Source organism: Camponotus floridanus, unplaced genomic scaffold (genome assembly GCF_003227725.1).
Source record: "Camponotus floridanus strain SB8 unplaced genomic scaffold, Cflo_v7.5 scaffold250, whole genome shotgun sequence".
NCBI lineage: Eukaryota > Metazoa > Arthropoda > Insecta > Hymenoptera > Formicidae > Camponotus > Camponotus floridanus.
The window spans coordinates 92257-113585 of NW_020229382.1; the positions used below are offsets into that span (position 1 = coordinate 92257).

The 21329-nt window shown below is 28.7% G+C and overlaps 1 protein-coding gene and 1 pseudogene across 2 annotated transcripts; one reads left to right on the forward strand and one right to left on the reverse strand.

Annotated features, from left to right (window-relative positions):
- Positions 1-783: 783 nt before the first annotated feature.
- Positions 784-10093, forward strand: LOC105258347 (annotated as a pseudogene).
- A 2095-nt stretch (positions 10094-12188) lies between these two features.
- On the reverse strand, positions 12189-17031 carry LOC105258344 (lysosomal aspartic protease). 2 transcript variants are annotated; one of them, XM_011269557.3, is made up of 8 exons: positions 16894-17031; positions 15840-16063; positions 14156-14307; positions 13825-14021; positions 12895-13017; positions 12673-12814; positions 12468-12560; positions 12189-12388 (listed from the first exon to the last, which is right to left on the reverse strand). In XM_011269557.3, exons 1-8 carry the CDS (start codon positions 16953-16955, stop codon positions 12242-12244), a joined length of 1140 nt encoding a protein of 379 aa, XP_011267859.1. In that variant the 5' UTR covers positions 16956-17031; the 3' UTR covers positions 12189-12241. The 2 variants fall into 2 exon arrangements, with proteins under 2 accessions (XP_011267859.1, XP_025265030.1); XM_025409245.1 differs by having other exon boundaries at positions 12189-12400.
- Between the last annotated feature and the right edge of the window lie 4298 nt (positions 17032-21329).

The window sequence follows — 21329 nt, forward strand, 5'->3', positions numbered from 1 at the left end:
GAGCAATATTGAGACACAATGGTAGAGAGATATATATGCCTTAAGACTGTTCTTGGATAATGAGGTGGTTTTAGATATCTCATACATGGTGATCAAAGAGGTCATGCGCAGGCATGACATCCCCGAATCTCTAATCGATTGTACACAAAATATGCTTTCGGACAGAATCTTGACCGTTAGCTATAAAATCGAGCTGGCCACGGTCTTTCAAGCCAAAGTTTTAGCCATCCTTGAGTGTGTGAATATCTCAACTTCAGTCGAAGCCACTGAAAACTACACTCAAAAAAATGTTTTGCTAATGTAGGTAGATTTCTAGATGTCGCAACCAAAATTTATCGCTGTTTTTTGTATCTGATAGAATATCGTTTGTCACAGCTAGAATTTATAGCAGTAACATTCTAGCAATATCTGCTAGAAAATTTAGGATTATATATTCATTTGTTCTTGCTAGTATTTTCTGTGTACTACAGCCAAACTTTATAACAAGTATGGATTGATCATAACATGGATAGACGCCACAGAAAAACTTTCTTTCTAAATTTCACAAACAGTTCAGATATAAATTCTGTCTCTGTCATTTAGATTGATTACGTGCAACATATATACGATATTACAATATTTGCTAATCGTTTATCTGCCTCAGTTAATTTTTCGCACCTAGAAAATTTTTGCTATAGTTGCAAGATCATTTTTTTGAGTGTAGAAATATACTTATTTGCTCCGAGCAGCCACCAATGCTTTAGCCAAGACCATCACCTTGAGTCCTCAGTGGTTTGGGACTGTATGCTAGCACTCAACAAACTAGATGAATCTAACAAGATCATCGTAGCTTGGGTGCCTGATCATCGGGGAATCCACGGCAATCAAATGATGGACGGTCTGGCAAAGCTACTTGGCCAGGCACGCTCGAGATTCTGGTTGTCGGCGTTCCTTTTTCTACAGATAAAAGTCTTATCAAAGATTCTTTAAAATAGGAACATCTGGTTTCGTGGCGACAGGTTCAGAGCTGTCATCAAACAAGCCCAACTTTTACTGAACCAATCCTTTTCTAAAAGGACGGATGAATTCCTAATCATGAGTAGGAGGACGTAATCGTGTTTGCGAAACTTGCCCGATTCGATTTTTTGAATAAAGTATATTATTATCTTATTGAGGTGCCAGCCATGAAGTGATTGATGATGACGAGGCAGAGTCTAATAAATAGAAAGTAATAAAGATATATAAAAAAATATACTATATGTTAAGTTTTGAAGCATGATCGAAAGACTCAAAACGTGATGATCAAAGCTTCGATCGTTATGGAGTTGTACTTCGATAAAAATATTTGTGAAGTTATATATTTACGTAATTAAACTGTTCGGGATCATCGCCAAAGATCATAAACAACACATTGATGCAAAACTCTCCAATAATGTTTTGGTCGCAGATATTTTTCAAAAGAAATCTAACAAGATCATTCTGAAAGAATTCGTGAAAGGACAATTGCATCATCATCTGCAATTAAAAATGATGTCACTTAATAATAAAGTAATTTACTTGTAATTCTTTCTTGTTCGGGATTTAACCATATTTTGAGGGAATAAATTAATAAATTTTAATTAATTATTTAAATTTATTAAAATAATTTATAAAAGCTCCGAGAGTTGTTTCAATTTTAATTTTAATTTGTCGAAAAGATCTTATTAAAATTAAAAGAGAAAATTGAATATATACGGTATAAAAAACGAAAAAAGATGTAAGTTTTTGGACATTTAGAATTAATTTCTTCGGAAATTTCATAAAAAGTAATGCACTTTTCATTCATATTTCATCGTAAGACAATTCTCTTTGTCTATTTCGCCAGAAATTTTTTCATTCTATTGATGGAATATGAATTGAGAAATAACATATTAAAACAATAACATATAAAAAATTTAAGTAATAAATGAGGATATCATTAAGTCAAGTATTCATATGAATCTATTATTAGATTTAAGTAATTAATTTGAAACGTCGATTTAATGAATAATATTCATAGGTCATATTATTCATATTTTTTATATGTTATAACATTTATTTCTATTGCCGTTTATATTATTTTTTTTTTAGATAATCATTTACAAACTTTATCCATAATAAAAACATGTATAAAAGTATACGTTATTTTTTCACATTGTTTTAGACAATTATTACGTGATAATAAATTATATATCTTCTAACACTACCATCATTATATTACATTATCTTAAACTCATTTCTAAATGGGATCAAGTATTGTATCAGATTTTGCGTGTGGTTTACAAAAACTGCTGACGCGAAGCTGATCATTATTTGCATCAGTCAAGCGATTTTTGGACGTTCTCATGCCATTATGTAAAAACAAGCTGCTCCCAGAGAATAACCAATATATATGGCTCAGACGATCACAAAACGACAGCAAATATATAATCCCGATCAATTTCATTATTAATGAATGATTCGATAAACAGTGAAGGGAAACGGATAATTCGGGAGTTTTTCGGAGTGAGATATATATTGTTGAAAATAAATCAGAACACACGAAAGCGATAAAAATACTACTGCGTATAACTTCTATTTACACACTACGTGTCATCTTAAAATGAATTATCATTGCATTTGTAATAATTTTTTAGTTGAAAAAAGTTGAAGTTGAAAAAAGAGAAGAAGAAATATAATTGCACTATTGATTATGCAATCATAAGACATTTCTAAAAGTAAATATATGTACATATGAAATAAATTGCGAACTTGCAGCGTCAAATAAGAAGCGCATACATTATGTTACAGATTACATTTTAAACAGATTATTATATAAATATTATTAGAGCGATATGATTAACATTTATGTGTATATATAAAAGTAATAATAAGATATAGCATGTAATATTAATGAAAGATAATTCTGTTTGTCGATGCAACAGTTCTAAGATATTAACTGTTTACATAACATTCTTATCTAATTTAATGGGCTTGGACATTAGACTTTAGGCATTTATCAATGCATATTCGCATGTATTTTCAATAGATACTTCTGCCATTTTATCAGCAACTAATAACACTCTGTTTTTGACATATAATTGATAGCTTTGACTTTAACTTGATTTGAGCAAAAATTAGTAAATAGAGGAATTAGAAAAAATGATTATCAATTATTGCTTTGCAATTTGTAATAACATATTTTGCATTATTTGCACAATAACGCTGTTTATTCTCCTGATAATACAAGACTCGATATCTCATCTCTGATTGAAATAAAAACGCACGAAAATTTTCTATCATACGAGATAAACATCAAGAGAAAATTAGGAAATATACATCTTACCTTGATACTTTTATGTACAAAATAATGAGAGGAATCAATTGGTATAAAGAAAACACATAGTTGTTTCTAAGAAAAAATATGTAATTTGCAATTAACAATTCCATATTTTTTCTTAAAAACAACTGTATGTTTTCTTTACACCAATTGATTCCTCTCATTATTAATCGAAAAATGAATGATTTACTAGATATTTTATGGTTTATGTAAAATTAAGAAATTATTTCAAGCCTTATAATTCAAAAAGTACTTAATAAAAAGGTACTTAATTATAGTGTTTTGGAAAGCTCTCGAGATAAGCTATAAGAATATGCAATGAAAAATAGGGGGTTCCATTTAAGAAATTGAAGGTAATCTTTATGTGACCTTCAAATGACTATCCAAGGTCAAATTTTTGCCACCCATCTTCTGTCCCCCTCGAAGTCAAGCAACTTTTATTTGAAACATTTTGTTGTACATTCAAATATAAAAAAGTTATTGGGGTGGATCACTTAAAATGGCCCACCCTGTATATAGAAATTTAATCACGCAATCGGAAATATTATTATATGCGACATTTTTTACTTTCGCGAAAATTTGTTTTACTACTAGCTAATTAGACTGCGATTAATTGAGCCTAGCAATTAATTTAGCATGAAGTATATGTGACTTTGTAAATTTATATAATTAGATATATAATTATATAAATATTGCAATTATATACAATTATTGTAGAGAATATATACAATTATAGTAGAGAATTAAGTAGAATATGATATAATTTCATCGCAAACTTCACTTTTTCTAACAAAATAGACGAGAAAAAGGGTATGTACATATTGTATAATTATGTATGTGTCTATTTATGTGTATTATATATATTTTTAATACAGTTATATAATTTTGTAATTTTTTATTATTAAATTATTATAATAATATTATTAAATTATAATTTATAAGTATATTTTTTTATATTATAACACTATCTACGATTCATCGCAACAAATCTAAAACTTACCGAAATAACCAAAAGACACTTTAATTCGTCTCTACTTATATACTGAATTATTATTATATGATTTATTATATATTATTTTTTTTATTGTAAAGATTTAATGTGTAAAACATTCATCTTTTATTTTGATTATTGATGTAATATTATTTAAATCCTCTTTCCTCATAATCTTGAGAACTCTTTTGAGTTTTGGCGTATCTTTAGCCCAAAAAAAAATGAAACATGTTCGATTACTATTGTTTCATCTCTTGAACTTCTTCTTAAAGAGTTATGCCTAATCATAAAAGTAAAAAAAATGATTTTTATGATTTTGCATTTCCTTCAAGTATATCATATTGAAAATATTTCCTAAAAGTTTTAATTAATCGGATGCAAATTGACGGAGATATAAGTGTATGTTTCATGAAGCGCCAGAATGTGTAACTTCGTTTAAACATGACTATAAAGCTTCAGCTCTGCTGTTTTGAAGGCTATCAAGCCAATATATAAAGATTTAAACTAATAACCTAAATAAACTAAAATTATATGGGCCCGGAATAGATGGTTCTGTGTAAATTTAAAAATCTGCATTTTATTTAAACGTGAACTTGACGCAAATCTTAAACGCGTTTTTCTCGAAATCACTTTTTCAAAATCCCTAAAGGTTTGCATTAATTTAAGTTCAAAGAAAAAGAATTAAGATTAATCAATTTATTACATTTTCAAATCTAAAGAACATATTTTGTATAAATATTCTGATGGATTGTTAAAAACGTAATTAAAAATATTATAAAAATATAAAAAACATAATTGAAAATATATATACACATAATTATAAAAAGAGAAATTACGTACGAAGCTTTAATAAATTGATCAGAAATCGAATATCAAATATTTGAGGAACAATATCTTTTCTTTTAGTTATTAAAATAAATATATATTAAGATTAATCAATTTATTACATGTTCAAATCTAAAGAACATATTTTGTATAAATATTCTGATGGATTGTTAAAAATGTAATTAAAAATATTATAAAAATATTATAAAAAACATTAAAAATATATATACACATAATTATAAAAAGAGAAATTACGTACGAAGCTTTAATAAGTTGATCGAATATCAAATATTTGAGGAACAATATCTTTTCTTTTAGTTATTATAATAAATATATATTATATACACAGTAATAATAATAATAATAATAATAATAATAATAATAATAATAATAATAATAATAATAATAATAATAATAATAATAATAATAATAATAATAATAATAATAATAATAATAATAGTAATAATATTGATAATAATAATAATAATAATAATAATAATATTTATTATATATATATATATATATATATACAGGGTCTACCAAAAGTGTGGAAACCCCTAAATATCTCGGAAAATATACGTTTTACAGAAAAGTGTTTCCAACAAAAGTTGTAGGGTTTAAGAAGATCTATATATTGATTCTATCAGTTTGACCTTGGATGGCGTCGTCAAGGTCAGGTCAAGGTCACATTGACTTTTTTAAATGACACCCCCTACATTTGATTGCATATTCTTATAGCTTAATTCAAGAGCTTTCCAAAACACTATAATAATGTTCATTTTTATTAAGTACTTTGCGAGTTATGAGGGTTGAATGATAGAGTAGCGCCGGTATTAACATTATCCAAGGTGTACTACATGGAGGTTACTCGCTCGGATTTGCATCTGTTGTGTGTGTGATCCAGCTAACTAAGGCAAGATCGATTCCTCAACATATCCTCATATTTCGCTGAAGTCAAATTGCCAAAAAATTGCTCCATAAAACGTGTATGAAACGTCTCGTTAGTTCCTTCATTTACCGCTATGTGACGCACTACATGCAGTCTAACTCGCATTTAAAATTCAACTAAGAATGTATAAAGCTATCAAAGAACGAGCACCTTCTAACTTCAGCTTTGAGCAAGCAGAAATTAATTGTTATCGTCCAAATACAACGTACGATTAATTAAAATTAAACGTTTTAAAAATGGCTGGCGACTTGTCGGAACGTGAAAGAATCACTATCCTCATGATGCGTGGATGGGGTGATAACGAAAGATCGTTCTCTGATGTCGTTCGATTATTTAATGACACGTATCCGAACCGTCGAATTAATAAGTCCACTGTGTTAAAAACAATAGAACGTTTTAGACAAACTGGTAGCGTAAGAAATCGCTCTAAGTCAGGAAGACCATTGTCTGCAACCAACGAAGAAAAACAACTTGATGTTCTGCAGACATTTATTGAAGATCCCAATTCTAGTGTTCAGAGAGTCGCTCAAACTCACGATATTGCTCCCATGTCGGTTTGGAGAATTTTAAAGAAGAACAAGTTCCATCCATATAAATTGCAATACGTTCAAGAATTGCAAAACGGAGATGAGGAGCGTCGTATACATTTCTGTGAAAGAATGATGGCACTAATAGATGTCCGGCCCATCTTCCCTTATCAAATTGTTTTCACAGACGAGGCAACTTTTACCTTAACGGGAGAAGTTAATAATCAAAATTTTCGTTTCTGGTCAGATGAGAATCCGAATTGGGTGCGGGAAACTCACACACAACATCCACAAAAAATAAATGTATGGTGCGGAATAATAGATGGCTATTTAATAGGGCCGTTTTTTTTTGAAGAATATTTGAACGCTCAAAGGTATGAGAGATTACTTGTTGATCAAATAATTCCAGCCATACAGAATACTTTTCCAAATAATTTCCAAGAAATATGGTTTCAGCATGATGGAGCTCCTGCTCATTTTGGTGCAGGACCACGTCGTATTTTAAATGAGACTTTTCCGCTACGGTGGATAGGAAGAAGGAACGGAAATGAGGGAGGAGAGGATTGGCCACCTCGGTCACCAGATCTAACTCCTCTTGATTATTATCTATGGGGATATCTGAAGAGTAAGGTTTACAGAACAAAACCTAAAACCATTCACGAATTGATACAGCGAATAAGGGATGAAATGGCTTTGATACCTTTTGAAACGAATCGTAAAGTCATTTCTACATTCTACCAAAGATTAGCATATTGTCAGGAAGTAAATGGCAGCCACTTTCAGCATTTACTTTAACACATTGAAACACATTTGCAATCGTTTGGTGCAACCTAACCTGATCTCTGTATACACGCACCGTACGCACGCACACGCACACATTTCGAACAATTATTATGATAAATGAGCATCCACAAATTTATTTACTGTTTACTATGTCGATTGCTTTCCAGGTTCTTTAAATGCTCGATTGTAATTTGGTTGGGTCTTTGCTTTTGCTGACTGGATCCACGACCGATCTTGCCTTAGTTAGCTGGATCACACACACAACAGATGCAAATCCGAGCGAGTAACCTCCATGTAGTACACCTTGGATAATGTTAATACCGGCGCTACTCTATCATTCAACCCTCATAACTCGCAAAGTACTTAATAAAAATGAACATTATTATAGTGTTTTGGAAAGCTCTTGAATTAAGCTATAAGAATATGCAATCAAATGTAGGGGGTGTCATTTAAAAAAGTCAATGTGACCTTGACCTGACCTTGACGACGCCATCCAAGGTCAAACTGATAGAATCAGTATATAGATCTTCTTAAACCCTACAACTTTTGTTGGAAACACTTTTCTGTAAAACGTATATTTTCCGAGATATTTAGGGGTTTCCACACTTTTGGTAGACCCTGTATATATATTATATTATTATATGAATCGCTCCCTATTTATGATTTCTTTTATTATGAAATCTTAGCTTACGTATGTAATAACCAACGTTATCTTGCATTTCATAGAGATCTCTGAACAACGATTAAAGTTCTACATTTACAATGCAAAGTTTGACTTAGAAAAAGCCAAGAAACGCTTGGATTTGCATTGACACTTCGCAATCTGATAATAAAATCGCAATAAAAAATAGGGGTTCCCATTTAAGATTTCTAACTTGCCCCCCCTCACCGTCCAGGGGGAGGGGTGGGGGGGCTGATTTTAACGTCATTGTACGTCCCCCTCGAAATGACGAAATTTTGATTCTAACCATTTTTTCGTAGTGTGCTTATTTTTCGAGTTTCTGTATTTGGCTGCCTAAGTTAAAATGGGTCACCCTGTATAATAAAAAGAGACATATAAAAAAGATGACACGTACACAAACACAATAATCAATAATGATGAAAAGAAGAAGAAAGAAAAAAGTGAGCTGTATGCAACATTTTACAAGTTTTTTATATTGTTATGATTCACAGAGATTAGATAATTCTGTAGTTTTTATTAAACGAAGCAACTCGGGAGGAATTATCTTTAAGAGATTTGATAGACATAATTGATATAATTAAACTAAATATAATTGATTGTTATACATGTATATAAACATAAATGTTATGCATGCAAATCAATGGAAACACACTATTTTTTTAATATTACAAGTATTTCACTATGATAATCGAGACGCGTATAGAGATATAGTTAATTCCGATGTTATCATTTGGGATTGTGCTAATTTAACTTTGGATTATATAATGAAGTATACACCAGTTATAGTAAAAAAACTCGACGCTATTCTGGTATTTAAAAATAAAAATTATTTCTTATATATATATAATATACAGTCTCTCTTAATAAGTGCGAAAAATTTTAGGAGATGATTCTTTGCCGAAAATATTAAGGGGAGTTTTCATACAAACATATACTCCTACATCCCTTTCTGTGGAGTTACACTCCTCCAAAAATGGGAGTAAAAATCAGGTTTTTAGGTTTTTATTATAATTTTGTTTTTGTTCCAATTTTCCCAACATTTATTCTAATTTTATTTTTATTTTAAAATTTAACTTTAATTTTCGACAAAGAATCATCTCCTAAAATTTTTCATATTTATTAAGAAACACCCTATATACTTTGTAAAAATTAATTTTTATTATTTAATCTATTTACAAGAAGCATACGGCACAAGAATCAAAGCCATTCATATGATAAATCCACCAAGTTTTATTGATGTCTTCACAACATTGATTAAATCAGTGATGAAGGCAAAACTAATTAATCGTGTATGTTGTGATATAAATATAATATAAATTAAATATACGATATTTTTAAAACGAAAAATATGATTATAAATTAAACTACGAATTTTTATATTTCATATTTTATATTTTATATTTCATATTAATAATTATACAGTTTTAATTGCTGCTATAATATTTTAGATGTATGTTTATACGGCTGGAATAGAGTCATTAAGCGGAATTATACAAAATCTCGTTTACCAGAAGATTATGGCGGTGAGCTATCATCAATGAATATTTTATCAGGTACAATATTTTTTACAAAAAAAATATATGTGTTTTTATCAATGACTTTATTTAGATTTTTAATATTTAAGGCGAAATATTAAAAATAAATAATAATATTTTCACTTAAATACTTATTTATATGCAATAAAAAATTTTATTTCTTTAATTATCATGTATTGTAACGATAATTATTTATTTTTCACAGCTCTTTTAATTAATTATATATTATATATATATTTACAATATTTTTTTTATACAAATGAATATTTTCAATATATATTTGGAATGTAAAAAACATATTTAAGATTGTCGAAATTTTTTATATTGCTTTAGATATGTAGAAAGCAAAATTGATGGAACGAAGAGAATGGTTTATGGAGCAAGAAGAAGTTAAAGTTAACGAATCTCTCCGAACAAATCCTCTAAAACTTCCGAACGATTTATTCGGAGTTTCGGGAACATTTCGAAAATTGGACATTGACTAATATAAATATGTTTTTAAAGATATATAGAAAATAAGATTTATGGATACATGCACACATATAAATAATTATATGTAATGTAAGGAATTTTCAAAAATATTAATATCCATAAAATAAAATAATTTTTACAATATATTAACATTATACGTAGAACACAAAACTTATAACATACAGTATGATAACATAACAGTAGATTATTTAAGCATTAATAAATGATAAATATATGTCAAATTACACATAAAAAATGCACTGAAAAGGGTACAATTGCATAGTAAAACAGTTATCGTTGAGATTTCTATTTTTATAGTTATAATGTTGATAATAATAACCTTGTATGTAATAATAATAACTGTAAGTATAATTGCCGTTAAAAATAACTGTATATTTATGATAATTACAACTATTCTTATTTATTTTCTTTCACTAGCGTAATGTTACAAAACATATTTATAATATATTCTAGATACAAGACGCATTTATAGTTTTTTATAAATATTACAAGTCGACATAATAAAAAATTAAAATTCATAAAATTAATTCATTGAAAAGTATTGTTATAAAAATCAAATAAAAAAACAATATCAACATCTTTGATACGGTAATTTAATTACGAGACATATTATTAAGAGGATAATTAAACATCAGAAAAAGAAAAAAATTGCTTATTGGTAATATTAATAGCAAAATTCAAATGATGTTACATTATATTATCTCTTATATAATAGCATTATCGTAGTATATAAAGCATATAGTATAGCATATCGTAGTTATATAAATACTATATAAATATTATATAAATTATGTTATAAATATATAATATTTTATATAATATTACATAAAAATATAAATATAAATATATAAAATATATTAAATATTATATAAATATTATTGTAAAATATTATTAGGTGTACAACTTTGCTTCCGCCATTTTTTTGTAGATCGCTTTAGCGGTAGGTGGTGGTCGAAATAAATAGATCATAGATGTCATACGATATACTTGGACATCTGTCAACATAACCCCATAGAAACATTAGTCGATTTGTGTCTCCATCATAAAATTATTCTCAATTGAAAATGTCTGTGTACGAGCCAAATTCTCGTCATTTGCGGGAGGTTTTAATTTTCTGCTTCAATATGAAGAAATCTGCGGCTGAGGCTCATCGAATGCTCTCAGATACTTATGGTGAGGCTTCTATTAGTGAAAGAACGTGTCGTGAGTGGTTTCAACACTTCAAGAACAGTGATTTTGACGTCGAAGACCGGCATAGCGGTGGAAGAAAGAAGATTGTATTAAGCTGTTAAAACCGACTGAAACAATCATAGGCAATCGGTATCGAACGCAATTGATGCGTTTGAGCCGAGCATTGAAAGACAAACGGCCGCAATACAACGAGAGACACGATAAAGTGATTTTGCAGCATGACAATGCTCGACCCCATGTTACGAAAGTGGTCAAGATATACTTGAAAACGTTGAAATGGGAAGTCCTACCCCACCCGCTGTATTGTCCAGACGTTGCTCCCTCTGACTATCACTTGTTTCGATCAATGGTACACGGCCTGGCTGATCAGCACTTCCAGTCTTATGAAGAAGTAAAAAATTGGATCGCCTCAAAATATGATCAGTTTTTTCGACGCAGGATTCATACGCTGCCCGAAAGATGAGAGAAAGTAGTGGCCAGCGATGGACAATACTTTGAATCATAAATGTATAACTAGTTTTTTACAATAAAGCCTCGAATTTCGGAAAAAAAACGGCGGAAGCAAAGTTATACACCTAATATTATTCTGAATTATTATTATTATCATCTCATTATATTATGAATTAAATTGTGAAAGCTTAATATATAAAATTAATATATTCAGTGGACGAAAAAATTATTGTACTTTATTTTAACACATTTATTTGTATTTGGACATTATAATAGATACATATATACATATGTATAAAATTATTTATGGAAGATATCGTATATATCTCCGTTTAAATTTTCGAATGTATCACAAATATCCTTTAATAACAGTATCACCTGGATAATTATAATTAAAAGTTACGAAACAATAAGCGTCAAAATAATTTTATTTAATTATTTGCGAGATTGTCATTTATATGTATATAACGTTTAGTGGTTTTTTTCAACTAGGCGATCTTTTATTTCGAAGGAGCGAATCCCACTCGGTTATTTCCCATATCGAATACAGTATAGAAATGACCGATAAATACATCGCCCAGAATCCAGCCCGATAAATAAGATCCTTGAAAACCGCTGTAACATATCGCGACGCCATCTTCTGTGTCCTGTAAAAAAAACTAAACATAATGATCACTTCCTATTCTTAAATAATTTAAACGGAAATTATCGATTCATAAAACTCACTCGAATAATATAATCGTGAGGGGTAAGATTGTGTGGCTTACCACTCAAAATAAAATTAATCGTAGGCAACTCATTAATCTTATCACAATCCACCTTTGAACAATAGAGGATATTAAATCACTAATTAATAATTTAACAAATATATTCAGCCACATTTTATAATTTTTTATGGAAGGCTATGTCAGTGAGAAAAATTCTTACTTACGTTTCCATCATTATCACTAATATTTTGAATGTATCCATTAATAACATCGATGTCCTCAGATGGCCCAACTATTAGTGAAGTACCTGTGTCAGCAATTGCTTGGCAGCCTTGTGCACACAAGATATAATTACCTGCTATGACACTATGGAATAACAATAACGTTATAATAATTTGTTGCAAACATGATCAATTTATTAAAAAATCGTAATTTCGAAAATGTACCTATCCATTGTAAATTGCCAGTAGCCTTCTACAGTAACGGGGACATATGTGAATTCACCAACATAATGATTGGGATCGCAACCACCCAATATCAATTCACCACCTTCCTCGGCTGAAGGGTTTCTGCATATATAAGTTTCTTAATAAGTACGGAAAATTTTAGGAAATTTTTTGTTAAAAATTAAGGGGGTTTTTATATAAATATATACTCCTGCATCCCCCCCTATGAAGTTACACTCCTTCAAAAATAGGGATAAAAATTAGATTTTTATTTTTCAGGTTTTTAAGTTTTTATTATAATTTTGTTTTTGTTCCAATTTTTCCAACGTTTACTCTAATTTTATTTTTATTTTAAAATTTAACTTCTCGTAATTTGAAGCCTATGCTATTTAGCATCGTGCTGTGCACGATAACGTATTTTATTTTTTTTTCTTGGAAACTACTGATTTTATGAAAAAAATAAAACAAATAAAAAAGTTTCTAAATAAATCAAACTTTTTAATGCATATTGTTAGATCATATTCCGGCCCATTAAAAAGTCCTAATAAAATATTGAATAGGAGTTGCTAGTTTCATTCCTTTATAACAATACGGGAGGTTAAAGAAAATATTAATAAATAACCATTTTACCAGTAGAAAATATCCACTTAATTTTTTTTCTTTAACTGGTTTCAAATTTGAGGAAAAAATAAAAACCTAATTTTTATCCCCATTTTTGAAGAAATATCCTTCCACAGGGAGGAATGTAAGAATATATGTTTACATGAAAAACCCCCCTTAATTTTCGACAAAAAATCATTTTCTAAAACTTTTCGCACTTATTAAGAAACACTCTGCATATTGTATATTTTATAGATCATAATCTATATATTTTTTTATTACAAAATATTTTTAAACATGCACCTGTACGTATGAAAAGAAGATACAAACCGATTTAGATAGAAGCTGAAAATTGGTTGTGATACTAAACGTTGTTGAATCATGTTTTGGAAGATAGGCGTCACTCCGTCCACGGATATCGTGGGATAACCCATGCCCAAGATACCGTCAAATTGCATAAGAATGAATATACTTGATTCGTGAGTCGCTTCGGCGAATGTTTGATTTCGAACATTAAGACCAGCAACCTAAAGAAATTCGTATTAATGACAAAATATGATGATGTAAGAATAAGAATAATATAAAAATATTTGGAAAATGTCTAATAAACTGTGACTAACTAATAATTGTGACTGTATTGAATTGTTTAATGCTGACTCACGTTTACCACATCAGTAGATAAGAATCCAGATAGATCGCCACTGCCATACTCGATAGCAAATGGAGCACTATTTGCTTGATATGTAATAGATTTGCTATTGTTATATTTATGATGGTAAGGAGCAGTCCAACAAGAAAGTTTATAGAAGGTGACTATAAAGAATAATATCACAAGTCAAGGATAGCTTAAAAATAAAGAGATTTTCTTATTCACCTAAATATTCGTTTGAATTATTAGACATAAATATTATACATTTATCGCTTTTGAGTTTCTCGAAACTCACTTGTACCTTAAAACAATAAAAATAATAAATTGTTGAAATAAATCTATGCATGTACAAAGTTACATTGTAAAGTTTAATTTTGTTATATTTACAATTAATTATTTTAATTGCATTTGTGCATCTCCTTTATACTAAAGATTACAAGATATATTATAAAAGATTATTTTAAAAATATAACTAGGAAGAGATACAGAATTTTATAACATTTATAATATTTACTTTGATTTGATATTATTATATAATTATTATATAATTATATAATTATTCGAAAAGACTAAGATTTTCTTCAATATTTTTAAATAGCAATTAAGTATAATAGCGATATTTCTTGATGAAAAAATGTCGAAAATTTATAATTTTTATCTGCTTAAAATAAGAAAGAAATTATAAAATAGAATTGTTCCTGTTCGCATTTTGTTAGATAAATATATATTCGTGAGCTGCGTATTTCAATAAATATTAATATTTGTACCTATGTTTATAAGTACAAATTAAGGGATCATGCCTAGTCATAAAAGTAAAAAATAATGATTTTTATGTTTTTGCATTTCCTTGAAGTATATTATATTCAAAATATTTCCTAAAATTTCAAATTAATCAGATGCAAATTGACAAAGTTATAAGTGTGTTTCATGAAGCGCCAGAATGTATAACTTCGTTTAAGCACGCCTAAAGCTTTAACTCTGATGTTTTGAGGGCTATCAAGTCAATATATAAAATTTATAAATAAATAAATTAAAATTATATGAGCCCGGAATAGGTGATTGTGTGTAAATTAAAAAATCTGCATTTTATTTAGATGTAAACTTGACACAAATCTTAAACGCGTTTTTCTCGAAATTACTTTTGCAAAATTGGAGAGCAAGATATTTCGAAAATCGGTACACCGATTTATTTGAAATTTTATAGGCTTCTTTTACATATAAAAACCTGGTGGATGAACGAAGAATTTTGTTTTTTAATGAATACTTTTTTTCTTTAATAAAAAATGAGCAATTTTTAAGTCAAAAAAAAATATCTTAGAATCAAATGGTTGTTATTTTGCCCCAAAACAATTTTTCGATTAATTCTTCTTTTATCTACTGGACAATTTTATACAATAACTACAGTTTATCGAATTTTTGATATCAGATGAATCAGCTTCGAATAACACTGCTTACTTCGCTGCGCTTTTTAAAAAGCAATATCCAGAAGAATAGTTATAACTTTTACATTTTTTAATATTTTATTTAAAAAATATATATAATAACATCTTTAATCTTTGTACTTTTAAATAAAAATTAATTTGTAAAAGAAAAAATTATTACAAAAGAAATTCCCAAACATCATAATTTTTTCGGTCTGCTGACTAGGCATAAGCCCTTAATTATTATCTTGCATATATATTAAATAAATATTTACATGTACAAATATCAGTATAAATGTCACTTTCGCTTTTTATCGATGGTACCCAAAGATTTGAGGAACCGGTATCAAATAATACTGTAAAGTTCTGTGGCGGGGTTCCGATGCTGATAACACCATAATATTGAGCATCCAAATATTTAAACAAAGATTCTGATGTCAAGTCAATACCAACTTTCTTCAAAGTTTTCCGAACAGAATCCGTCTTTTGCAATAAAACCCTTAAAGTAATACAAAAAACATTTTTTCGTTACACGCATATATTCTTATATGCATAAACATATTTAATGTGTAGTTATATTTTTACCGATATACAAAGAATGGACATTTTAACAAATAGTTATGAAATGATTATATACAATACAATGATTATATTCAAATGATTATATTCAATTTTATGAAAATTAAAAATTGTAAAAATTAAATTAATTATTTATGCTAGATAAAAATTAAGTTAATTATTTATGCTAGATAAAAATTAAATTAATTATTTATGCTAGATAAAAATTAAATTAATTATTTATGCTAGATAAAAATTAAATTAATTATATATGCTAGATAAAAATTAAATTAATTATTTATGCTAGATAAAAATTAAATTAATTATTTATGCTAGATAAAAATTAAATTAATTATTTATGCTAGATAAAAATTAAATTAATTATTTATGCTAGAAATAATAAACATAGAAAGATCATAATATCAAATAAATAAAGAAGAAAAAAATAGGTCACTAATACATACAGTTCACCAGCTGACACAGCCAATTTATTACTAGCAGCACAATAAAAGTATCGCGATAAGCCAGACAAAAGCGTGAGGTTTGCAAATTTACAAAGAATGATTTTTTTTCATACATGCTTACTTTTACTTTTTTTATTAATGAAGAAACAATAAATTTTGTTTAATTTTGATTTACAGAAAAACACAATCACGTTTAGGCAAGATTTTTGATTTCAGAAAGTCAAATCACGTCATCTGTCACGAGATAGATCGATCTCTATAATTCAGCATTTATTGCACACGCATAATATAATGTATTAACTCATACCTTTGCGTTTTCGCGTCGATCAGCGCAAAAAGTGCCACAGCCACCATGAATAAGCGAAGCATGTTTCCGAAATTTCTGGCAAATTTCCTTCTTACGTTCTGTTATATAAAAAATAAATTGAACACGACTACTAGAACACCCGCGTTTATCGACGTGCGGCGTTATATATACGATCGTGCGCGTTCGAAGCACATCCGAGTTCCTATCTATCAATAAAATTTAAAGATATTTTGTTTAATATTTTTTTTATAATTATTATAGCACAAATTGTATTAAAATAAACTATTAAATGTGTGCGTGATTAATGAAGGAGTCATTAGCGTTTCGAAAGAATAGATTGTTTACATCGCAACAATGGACCAGAAAGAAGACTGAGAGGTAACTTATTTATTTATCAAATATTAAAAGTCAATAGGCAGAAAACTAAGCTAAGGAGAGAAGCTAAGAGACTCCAAAATAAATTAAGTTAATCAAGAAAGCCTAAATAGATATGTGGATGACATAGCATTGGCCCCTTCCGCTTTTTGCCAAAAAATTCTCCAGGTATTTAATTCATTTCATAAACGATTATAGTTTACTATCAAGATCGCGGATGAAAATACTCTTAATTTTTTGGATGTTTCTTTTACCATTAGCAATAATTTTATCGAATTTGACTGGTACCGTAAACCTACGTTTTCAGGGAGATTTTTCAATTTTTTTTCCTAATATCCGATTTCACATAAGAGAGGAGTTATCATTGGCTTGACTGACAGAGTGTTTTTTCTATCACATCCTAAATACCATGAAAAAAATTTTCTGTGTGTTATCCTTCTGTCCAACGATTATCCTTTTAAATTTATTTTCAATTCTATCATCCACAGATTACGAATGCTCATTTCTCAAAACTCTTTCCCTTACAGTTGTCCTACTAATTCCTCCTTCCCCTCCACTCCTCCTTCCTCTCATTTCTTTTTTATCATTCCCTATATATCAGGTATTTCTGATAAATTCCTTCCTGTTATCAATAGTCTGAACAAATCAGCAGCCTTTGCTGTGCGTAATAAATTAAATAACTTTATTAAATTACATAAAGATCCTTTACCTAAATTTAGTCATTCGAACATAGTCTATACAGGGTGAGGCATCTAAAACAGGCCACCTGAATAACTCCGTTGGTAAGCCGAATACAAAAAAATTGTTCAGACAAAAGTTGTATGGTTTCAAGGGGGACATATGATGGTGTCATTAGTTTAATCTTGAAGAGCCACCCGAAGGTCACGTGAAGGTCAGCTCCAACTTTTTAAATGGGACACCTTATATGCTTTTGCATATTCTTGTAGCTCATCTCAAGAGCTTCCCAAAACACTACAATTATGTTAGTTTTCATTGAGTACTTTCCAAGTTATGAGGCTTGAAATCATTTTTTAATTTTACATAAACCGTAAAATATCTTGTAAAATATTCATTTTTCGATTATTTTACCTTAATACTTTTATGTACAAAATAATGAGAGGAATCAATCGGTGTAAAGAAAACATACAGTTGTTTTTAACAAAAAATATGGAATTGTTAATTGCAAATTCCATATTTTTTCTTAGAAACAACTATGTGTTTTCTTTACACCAATTGATTTCTCTCATTATTTTGTACATAAAAGTATGAAGGTAAGATAATCGAAAAATGAATGGTTTACTAGATATTTTACGGTTTATGTAAAATTAAAAAATGATTTCAAGCCTCATAACTTGGAAAGTACTTGATGAAAACTAACTTAATTATAGTGTTTTGGAAAGCTCTTGAGATAAGCTACAAGAATATGCAAAAGCATATAAGGTGTCCCATTTAAAAAGTTGGAGCTGACCTTCACGTGATCTTCGGGTGGCTCTTCAAGATTAAACTAATGACACCATCATATGTCCCCCTTGAAACCATACAACTTTTGTCTGAACAATTTTTTTGTATTCGGCTTACCAACGGAGTTATTCAGGTGGCTTGTTTTAAATGCCTCACCCTGTATACGGTAAAAAACATTTTGTATTCCTGTTAAAATTTTATCGTGTTAAAATTTTTGTGTTAAATTTTTAACATACTCTTATGTTAATGTAACATTATTATTGCGTTATTTTGACATTTCTGCGATGAGTTAATATTCACCGTTTCTAAGAGTTAAAACAACACAATTAATATGTAAATGCACGAATTTTTGATGAAATATGTTATATGTTAAAATGAACAGATAAGTTATGTTATTTTTCTCTATATAACAATTTCCATATGTTAAATCGACATATCTCTTCTGTTATTTATCATAAAAATGTAAGAATAACGTTTTCTTTTAATTAAATTTAACATTATAAATATGTTAATTTAACATAAACTTTATTTTCAGATAAAGTTTAAGTGTTACACTTTTGTGTTAATTTTTAAACATATTACTTGTGTTATTTATTTACATACTTGCCTTCTGTTAAATTAACATTAAAATTAGAGTGGATAAATACATGTGAAATATGTTAAATTTAACACATAATTTTTTACTGTGTACAATTAAATGTAATAACTGTTCAGCGTCATATATAGACCAAATCAGTAGACAATTAATTACGAGGATCAAAGAACAAGGCCAATATCAATACACGTGCAGATTTATTATCAGTGATTTCTTCTCACAGACTTTCTGGTCATGAATTTAATTGGGATGATATCTTGATTTTGGACGAAGAACCTTCCTACAGAAGAAGATTATTTTCGGAAATGATGCATATTGCGTGTCAAGAAAATGGCATTAACGTTCAGACTGATACGGATCTCCTTGACAAATCCTATTTTCCAATTATCCACAAATTTTCTCAACCATAGAGTCCTGTCTCTTTCAAAAAATGTTTTCTTTCTGTCACTTCCTTCAGTTGTTTCGTTTTCTGTGTTCTTGCTATCCCTTCTTGGCATGTTTAGCCTCAGTCACCACAGATATGTCGGAGTCAGTTCGCTCTCTCTGAGTCCCTGTTATTTTTACTTTTCCGACTTTCTCACATATCATCTTTTATCTTTAGGTAATTTATTTTATTGTTTCTCACTTGCGCTTTTTTATTCTGCTTTTGTTTTATGATTTTTATGATTTTTATTAATTTATCTTTTTGTTTGTTGCTTGGTATTGTGTGTGATTTGGTCTTTTTGCGGCGCTGATTGCCTTTGTGTTTATCTTTACAGGACATTTTTTATTACGTTTTTATTTTTCTGGACATTTGTTTTTTCACCATATAAGATTTGGAGCTACAAATTTCGACTGTTATGCCTTCTCTCCATCATCTGTACACGCGTCTCTCACGTGTTTGCTCGTTTTACTTCCTTCTTTTTGCAACCATGCTCTTCGATATCATAGGTGAGGGACATGTCATTCCGTCGTTTTTTGCGAGAGTTAAATTTAGATTTTTATTTACAAATTATAATTATGCGTGAGTCTCATCATTCTTTCTGCGTTTTTTGTAACATACTAAAATAACCACCTGTTTTTGCTTGATTTGACTTTGCCCTATGTTTGCGATCTCTTTTGATATTTATTGTTATTATAATTGTGTGACATTGAAAATGATCCAGATCCGGATCGAAACGTTTGTCTTTCCTTAAATATAACTGTTAATTTGAAATTATTTGTTGTCATCATTTTTTTTCTTTGTTTTTGTTTTGCGTTACTGTTATCTTTGCGTTGTGGTTTTCTGTCTATTGACTTTTAATATTTGATTTATATCATACAACCATTTTTGAATTAATATTATTTATTTATTTATTTATTTATTTATTTATGTGTCTTCTTTTTTTCTCTTCTCTCAACTATTTATTTATTTATTTATTTAGCTTGCTATAGATCACTCTTTTAAAATGCAAAACTAAATATTATATAATTTGACTTCCGAAAAGCGCTATAAAACAATCGAATAAATAATTAACATAATGAAAGATTCCATGATACATCAACCGTTTAATAAATAATCGTTTAATAATTAAATTTTAAAATAAAATATACTTCCATAATTTAAAATTCCACGTACATATGTAATACGTAAAATATTTCGGCACAGAATTATCAGTATTAAAAATTAAATCAAAATTGGTACATAAGAGTACATAAGTTTTGTAATAATCCAATAATAAAAAAGAAAGAAGTATTGTTTCTTATCCGCGCTCCAACTACTGCGTTGTGGCTCTTATGCGCCAATTTCGATTTAATTTTTAATTTATATTTTTATTTTTAGAAATGTTTTGCTCGCATGATTAATAATACAATAATATCCTTCCTCTTCTCTTTTTTCTAGCTGATAGTCATAAATCAATGACGATTTATTCTATATATAGTAAGCGATCACGATTCATTCTATATATAATAAGCAGCGTGTAAAACGCAATTAGTATTTATATTGCTTTCGCGTGTTCTGCTTTATTTTCGATGACATATATCT

Bases quoted from the DNA above. Each gene is read 5' to 3' on its own strand.
- LOC105258344 (XM_025409245.1), bottom strand. From the start codon at position 16,955: ATGCTTCGCTTATTCATGGTGGCTGTGGCACTTTTTGCGCTGATCGAC. The intron at 14,022-14,155 runs GTGAGTCAGCAT...GAATTTCTTTAG, and splicing joins TATCTACTGATGTGGTAAAC to GTTGCTGGTCTTAATGTTCG. The intron at 12,561-12,672 runs GTAAGTAAGAAT...TATTGTTCAAAG, and splicing joins TTAGTGATAATGATGGAAAC to GTGGATTGTGATAAGATTAA.